Genomic DNA, 8,686 nt, shown 5'->3' with positions numbered 1-8,686 from the left:
CATCCTCAGCAAAACACAATTCTTTTCATTTTTTGATATAGTTCTTATTAACTATGATACGGTACTGATAAATCTATAGTAATCAATCTTTATTGATCTTTTTTATTGCTTGATTTTCACATTAATTTGATGATGCCTACATGAGCTTTTTGCCTGTGCATGGGTGATTTGATTAGAGATGATCAAATGTCCACGCCACCGGCGGTATTTGAACCCACGAACTAGGCAGTGCAATCAAACTGAATTCTGTAAAGCTGCGTACACATATACGCGCTTCCAACCCGCACCGAGCACGCTCCGCCCTCGTACCGCCCTCGTTCCTCCATCGAACCACAGTCGCTCCGCCCACGCACTCATCATGAACGTTACGGAAGATGTTAGATCTTCTCGCGTTCCCCGGTCAAACCACTCTTGCTCCCCGGTCGATCATCAATCGCTCTGCTGGAGTGACGTTCGGTTGCGGAGCAGAGCGAAAGTCTGTACGCACCTTAACGTTCCAAACCACTAGACCGACCCGGCCGGCGATTACTTTTTACTGCTACTGCTTCTATACTGTATTGCTTTTATTGCTACTGTTTGACAAAAACAAAATCTAAAGCTGCGTACAGCCCTATGCGCCACGAACACACGCATTTCGCTTACCATCAGCTGATGATAAACTTATTACATTTGTATCTTACCGTTTCTGTACAAATACAGTTATAATCAGCTGATGGAAAGCGAAATTCGCGTGTTCGTGGAGCGTAGGTTTGTACGCAGCTTATTAGAAATCCAAGTTTAGTAACAATATTCATCTTTGAAGAAACCAGTAAATGTTTGGTCACTGAACCAATTTCGCACACTTTTTATTGTAAGGTCAAATCAAAACTAGCAAAAATATCACATCCTATACTACAGGCAATATAGTGAAGCTAGTTTTATTTTCCCAAGCAATACTTCCATTTAATATTATACCAAATGTTTTGAACCAGTTCTATTCCCAAGTATTTAAAAAAAAAACTTTTTATTCAATAATTGTTGTTGTAGGTTGCAGACTGCATCAGTCTTATGTCACTTGGGCACTTGGAGTCAGTACCAGTAGATACGCACGTATTCCAAATAGCATCACAACTTTACCTGCCGCATTTGAAGTCAGCTAAAACTGTCACAACCAAAATCTATGATGAGATCGGCGAACATTTCCGGCTTCTCTACGGCAATGAAGCTGGCTGGGCCCACACTGTAAGTATTTTATTATTAGTATAAAATAAAGTTACTAGGCTACAACTGTTTACTTTGATAAAAAATATTTATAATAGAATATCAGAGATGTATGAATTAAAAATTAATCTTAATTAAAACTACTAAATTATACGGTAGATGAATAGATTTATATTTGGCGTGAGTGGCGAGCATGACAGTGCTTTCCAGTAGCGCGCTGCCACCTCCAGGTTTTTAGGGTCCAGGGCTCTGCTTATTTATATAAGATGATAATGAAACAAAAGACAAATTTACGAATTCAAACACTGTCTAAACTCCTAGACGCGTTTTTTTGCTGCAATTTGTCCCAATTTCTTAAAAAGCACAGACACATGTTGTCGTCAACTTGTAGAGATCTTAACCACAAGTTGTGTCGTGTAACCACAAGTGTAGTTTTCAACAGATTTTTGTTTCCCACTCAGTGTTGGAAACATTGAGAAATTAGCTAACAAAATGTTCCCTTTCCACAAGTCCTCGACGACTACCCTTTCAGGGCAAGAAATTGACAAGTTTTACTGCTCTGCATTTGAGAATAGCAACTTCTTTTCTAAAAAAAATTTGGACAACATTTTGTTGGGTTGGCAACTTTGGTATAAACCAGTAAACGCAGCTTTATACTTATATCTACTTTCTCTCTCCAACATACTAAAATATCTCATTTTCTTTTAAAACCTCTGTAGCACAACACAACCTTCCTCTAGTGCACATTGAGACGTTCTGCCTCCAGCCTCCCCGCGGACATCACTCTCAGCTCACCAGTCAAAACCAGTCAGTGATTCGGTGGCCTCAGTGATGACTCCAATATTCTAATAATTATTGTATTTGAGTGGGGTGTTTGTATTGTTACATATATGATAGAGTAGGGTGGATATCAGGCGCAAGTATCAGTTGAATTTCAGACATTGAGACCCCAGCTTATTCATGTTTGATAATATTTATACAAATTAAATTCAATATTTGATCAACCAGTAGTCATATACAGTAGCGACATGACTACTGCGCATGTCATCGACCGGCTCTTTTACACATATCTTGGATCGTGGAAGCAATACACCATAGTCTTCAGCAAAACGACTGTTGTTAGTTCGCAGTCTTACGAAAATCTATAACTTGTTATGCTTTTTATATAGAAATATAATACTTTTGTGAATGATTCTCTTTAAATTTTGTTTTTAACCAAGCTAATTAAAGAACTTCTTGAAGAGTTCTTCCTCCTTTGAGCTCTATGAAAATATCAGTTTCAAAACTTTATAAGTTGATGTTTCTTTTTCCTATATGTGACAAAGCTTCTGTTAAGGAGCATTACAAATTACACAAGTTTTTAAAAATATGATTCCAATAAAATACTATACTTTTGTGAAAGTGTTGAAAATTCTCTTTCTTAATTTTCAGATTCTGTTTTGTGCTGACCTGAAAATGTTCCAAGACAAGGGGATTAAAAGAGAAAAAATAACAGACAAGAAATCAAAACGGAGAAAAACATGATGAGGTTGTCTGTGATAAAAATTAGCATACTTATTTTATCTGAATACTGATTTGTTGAAAGTACTATCTGGAACCCTGCGTAGGTTAATTTTATACAAAATATATGACAAAAATTATCTGGGTTTTCGCTACTTGCCACCTAGCACCTACCCCATATCTCTATTTTTTTTAATCATCAGTGAGAAAGGCTCGTACAAAAATGAAACTTCCTGAATGAAATCTTCCATTCGTTTTAGAAATAGAAGGATCTCTTATTGGAATGAAATATCTGTTACTAATAATGAGACCCTTGCTGGTTTGTTTCTGTGGCAACCCCAAGAGCTCAGAACTGATTTTATTAAAAAACATGATTCTATAAAAATAGATTCATAGTTGGATATAATAAATTTCAATTTATTATTCAGTGGAGGTTAGTGTTTCAATTGTGTTCAAGTTGAAGGTGAATTATTGAAGTTTGAAAATTCCTAGAGCTAAAACACCTTTCAAGAAAAAAGTAAATTTCATGTAAATAGATAAGTGAAAAATGCAAAGCCTAGTTTAGTGCAAGTTGAGGCCAGCAGTTCTAGGATCATTGATGATCACCAGCAGTGTAGGCCTACACCGCAAGCTTCTACTTCAAGAGCTTCAACTCTATCAAGTTCAGCTTCAAAGAAACTTGACTTAGAAACATTTATAACGATTTCTCACCGCAATGCAATGGCAATTGTATAATTATTTGATTTGGACATAAGAGGCTTTGTTTTTTGTAAGAATTGTGGCTCTTCTGACTAAATCCAGTTCAATCTCCTTGACGAAAAAAAACATATATGGCCTAGCTGTTTTTATTGAATTCATTATTTGTAGTATTTGCAAGGAGTATTTGGTTGGATATAATAAAATTTAATTTATTAAATATTTATGAAGCCAGAACATACCCATTCAATTTGTTGTTACTTGCGGTAAATGCTGTGCTAAAATTTTTGTCTCATATAAATATATTCATTTGTTATAAAATAGCTATTAATGATCAATTCCGATTCGTAAAATATTTGCAGAGTTAAGCTAAAATTTGTTTATACAGCATCAATTGATTACAGACAATATTACATTACAATTAAAGACAAATATTCATTTGTTATAAAATAGCTATTAATGATCAATTCCGATTCGTAAAATATTTTCAGAGTTGAGCTAAAATTTGTTTATACAGCATCAATTGATTACAGACATTTGGTTATAGTGCTTTTTCCTGATGGTAATGATTTTTATAAAATTCTCAAGAAATCTCAAGATTTTTGTTAATTTTTCTATACCTACCGTACTGCAATTTTCATCAGAACCAACTGACGGACAGAGAAAATATTCCTGTCTTTTTTAATTTCAAAATGAGAATTAGATTTGATTCATTGCTTAATTTTAGAACTTTCAGAGTAATAAATTGTAATTTTTCAAAAACTTGTTGAAATTTGAAAAAAATTATTATAACATTATACCACTGTTACTCTTTCCTGGATTTCTGCATACAGGTATTTTGTCCATGCATAGAAAAATTCTTTTTATTTCATTTGAAAAGTCTTTTTTTTGTAATCATGAATTGAAAAGGTCAAATAAATAATGTATCCGACTCAATTAAAAACATTACTAGACCGACAATCAATTCAACAATGTAGAAATTTTGTTAATTATCAAAATATTCAATCTCCACGATGACAATTTATTATTAAATCGTTGAAAAATAGATTTTCTTGACGATTAAAATTTAATTTATAATGTTTAACAAGAATGGACACTTAATATTACATCAGATATACCGGAATCAGCATTCTTCTGTAGAAGCCAGTGGCAAGACAGAGAATCAGCAGCTCTGTTGTCACATTTTTTCCACTGACATAATAACGTGGACCTCACTATAAACTGTTTTTTTTACTACTAGAAAAGTTATTGTATACTTTCTGTCAATAAATCAACAAATACTGTGGAACATGTGTATAGCAGCCTATACAGACAATATAATAATAAGAGCTTCTATTGAATAAATAATACAAAGTAATATTATTTAATTAATATTGTCAGCAAATTTTCCCCATGGATAAAATCCGTCAGGACGAGTTGGCTAGAAATACAATATGCATATAAGACAAAAAAGAGACTATATAAAAAATCTGGTGTGGCGCACTCACACAGCTTTCCTTGCCGTTATGAAAATTGATCACCTGACGCTAGTGTTCACGCGCATCTCAAGTCTACTATTCTAAGATCTGAGCCAGCTGGTGACAGGACTATATAACGCTGGAGACACACGAGGTCTGCTATCTCTTCATAGTGAATGATTTAATAGAATCAACAGTTTGCAATTGAATAATCACATTTTCTCGAATTTTGAGCTTATTTCCATTTTTAGGTGAAAATGTTACAAAACATTAATTGTAGAGATTTTCATGTTTCAATCCTTTCCACTTGAATTTTTTTGTTTAAATTGTATTGAAGACTTATAATTAAGAATCTAAAATCAAACTTTGCATAGATGGGGCGAAACTCCTGAAATTTTTACAGATATGGGACTTGTGGCAGTTGATAGAGCCTATCAATGACTATTTTAGGTATAAATTTGATCAAAATCGTTGGAGCCGTTTTCGAGAAAATCGCGGAAAACCCTGTTTTAGCCGCCATCTTGAATTTCATTTGATTGAAATTGTTTGTGTCGGATACTTATAGTGTAAGGACCTTAAGTTCCAAATTTCAAGTCATTTAGTTAATTGGGAGATGAGATATCGTGTACACAGACGCACATACACTCATACACACACACACACACACACACACACACACACATACCAATACCCAAAAACCACTTTTTTGGACTCAGGGGATCTTGAAACGTACAGAAATATAGAAATTGGGGTACCTTAATTTTTTTCGGAAAGCAATACTTTCCTTACGGTACCTATGGTAATAGGGCAAGGAAAGTAAAAAGCAGAAGTACATATAAATATGAGATGTACGCTATCATAGTGATAAATTGAACTCCTTGTAACATTCAGACGTTGCACCATTCAGTGTGTGATAATGAACTCTTGAACTGGAGAGTAACTGTAACTAATTCCGATCAGCGTTAACAAAATTTTCTCAGATCAACCCAGCTGTCACCATTTAGCACCCAGCTCATCCATTGACAGCACGCTCCTCCTCAGATAACTGCAGCGGATTTCCCATCGGACATCTGGTGATGAAGTGCACCAAATCTTCCTCCTCCCTGAGGTTGCACAGAGCTTCACCTCTTGGTTGATTGCCTACTTGTTGAGCTGTATAAGCTCTGTTCTCACCTTCAGGAACCATTTAATCAGTGTGACACACACAGGGACAATAGTAGCGTTCTGTAGATGTTGTGGGAACACGGATTTGGAATTGCCTTTTACATTTATTGAGTTTCAGAGATTTCAAATTCCGCGATCCAGTAGCAGCTAGTAGCCGTTAGCCATTACTAATCTCCCTGTGTGCAGCGTATTTATGTATGCTAAAATGGTGGATCGGCGAAGGCTTCAAGAGTTTGAGTGATGAAAATATGAGTTGTTTGAATATGATACTGTATTGCACTTTAGATGTAGTCCTATGTGTTGAGTGTTGAACTTGTATGCTAATTGTCAATGGTATTTTGTAATAGCCTATGACATGTATGCATAAATTGATAAAATACATTAGCCTATGTATTACGGCAAATTAAATGAGAAAGAGTGTATAAAGAGGACCGTAACGTACGGTATTCGTCAGAAATGTGATAAAATCATAATAGATAAGTTAGGCCTACATATAAATATAAAAATACTAGATAGCCTCAGAGAAAAGATACTTTCCAATCTGTGTAGACAACAAAGTGACTGTCCACTATAGACCTATTGTATTAAACGTGCGAGTATATTAGACGAGACCATTTTTTTACTTTTAAGACTCGAGTCAACTTCAATTTTCAACACATTTTTTTAAAATCAGGGTACCTATTATAAGATTGATTTCGTTGGCCAACGACGAAATTTACTCACTCCTTCATCCCATTGGAGGATATAAACAGGAACATAAACCAGCACTGGAAGTAGGTAAAACATACCATACATGTTTTATGTATACAGGTACATGGTTCATACAATAAGTAGCCTACATCATCAAAATGATAGGGAGAAAAAATAAGGTAACCTTGTGCTATTCCTCTCCGAATTTAGATAAGGTTACACATAGTCTGAAAGAAGTTACGGTAAGTCTTGTGTAGTTAAATATAGCTAAAATTTTCAGTCCTTAATAATTTTCACAAAGTAGATTTTCAAATTTAGATGCTTCAAAACAAAACATATATTATTATCAAAATATTAAACATAAACCAAATATTTCACATTATTATCACTAAAATAGGAAATATTCACGAGAAAAAACATTATTTATAGTAAATATTCATCATTACAAATTAGCTACCTACCCAGAATCATTACAATTTGTGTTATTTCTATTGACATTACACTACTGCTTTCATTAGATCAGATTGAATATAACAGCATCAATTTGGATGAATCTTCCAAACCTGGTTATTGTCTATAGTGAGGTCCACCTTATAATGTCAGTAGAAATTAGAAAAGATAGGACCACAACGTTGCCGATTATCTGCGTTCAATGGTAGTAAGTATAATATATTAATTGTTTATTCTTGATAATCGATTACATTCTATTCGTCAAGATTATAAATTTCTAATTGATTTAATAATAAATTTTTATAATTGAAATTGAATATTTTGGTGATTAATTATTATATTTCTTGAAAAGTCTCTACACCTACGTCACGTTATAATGCATTATTATATTACATTAGTATATTGCATGTATTAATTTTGCATGATGAATAATTATTAAAAATTTTCTATTATAATATAAGAATGGTGAAAAATTTAGGGAGTAATACAATAAGAAAATATAGCATAAGCTTATGCTATCCTTTCTCTATGATAATACCTAACAACTGATTAGTGGATAGGTCACAGTAGGATTCGTGACGAATTTGATACGCAATGGCTCTGTCGTTGCGCAGGTCAGGATGCATTTAGCAATTTCGTGACGTCATCAATGTATCTCAAGTGTGACGTCACGTCTAGACTCGTCATAGCTGAGAGTGCATTGGCTTTTCCGAGATGAACTCGAGTGACCCCTTTCACTCTCACTCGACACACGCTCGAGTTCGTTGAACTAATCAATAAATGTAAACAGAATAATCAATGAAAATGCGCAATCAATGAATGTAGATGATGAGAAAACTGGAAAACTAAAGTCATACGAGTGGGAAAATTTGTACTTTATTTGGAAAAGAATGAGCACAATGTTTTCTTTGTTCTCCATCACAGTTGTTTTATTCAAACAACGTTATTTTGGGTTTTTTATGTATAATAATTATTATTCTTTTTGTCTCAAAATCACTTCTAAGTAATGGCAGCTTTCTTATGAATTTACATTTACATATCATGTATACATCAATGTAATGTATGACTTTAATATCAAATACTTCAATTAACATGGATATCTTCTACAATAGATATATAAGTTGTGGTTTTTCTTCTTTACAGGGAATTAAATAGTTATTCATTTATCATCCAATATAAACTTATTATGTTACAAAAGGAGAAAAGTTTTTCAGGGATAACATTATTAAAAAAAATAGAAACTTGATTAGGCTACTTACATGTTAAGTCGATTTGATTAGTACTGTATATGCTAAACGTCATCAAAACCTGTGAAATGCACTCAGAATACACCAAATCCTTTCCCCCAGACCTCGACTTAGAAACCTTCTACGTCATAACAGCTACGTCACACGTCTTTTTTCGGTTTTTTAATGTGCTATGCAGTTGCATAGGTCCTACCCCAACACCGTCGAGACCTTGTCTGAGTTCGTTCACCCGTACTCCCCCATCCCCACCAGTCTGGCGCCGCATTGGACTCGTCCAAACCA

The 8,686-nt window shown here is 34.1% G+C and overlaps 1 protein-coding gene across 1 annotated transcript; it reads left to right on the top strand.

The window, feature by feature from the left end:
- The first annotated feature begins 837 nt into the window (after nucleotides 1-837).
- LOC120352294 (N-glycosylase/DNA lyase-like) lies at nucleotides 838-2,840 on the top strand. Its single transcript, XM_039432234.1, has 2 exons — nucleotides 838-1,221; nucleotides 2,632-2,840. The coding sequence occupies exons 1-2, from the start codon at nucleotides 1,048-1,050 to the stop codon at nucleotides 2,722-2,724; spliced, it is 267 nt and encodes an 88-aa protein (XP_039288168.1). The 5' UTR covers nucleotides 838-1,047; the 3' UTR covers nucleotides 2,725-2,840.
- Nucleotides 2,841-8,686: the final 5,846 nt, after the last annotated feature.

Source organism: Nilaparvata lugens, chromosome 7 (assembly GCF_014356525.2).
Source record: "Nilaparvata lugens isolate BPH chromosome 7, ASM1435652v1, whole genome shotgun sequence".
Classification (NCBI taxonomy): domain Eukaryota; kingdom Metazoa; phylum Arthropoda; class Insecta; order Hemiptera; family Delphacidae; genus Nilaparvata; species Nilaparvata lugens.
This window is presented reverse-complemented; position numbering and strand designations above follow the sequence as displayed.

Excerpts from the sequence above, each read along its gene's own strand:
- LOC120352294 (XM_039432234.1), top strand. The coding sequence starts at position 1,048 with ATGTCACTTGGGCACTTGGAGTCAGTACCAGTAGATACGCACGTATTC. Across the intron at positions 1,222-2,631 it reads AAGCTGGCTGGGCCCACACT|ATTCTGTTTTGTGCTGACCT; the intron begins GTAAGTATTTTA and ends CTTAATTTTCAG.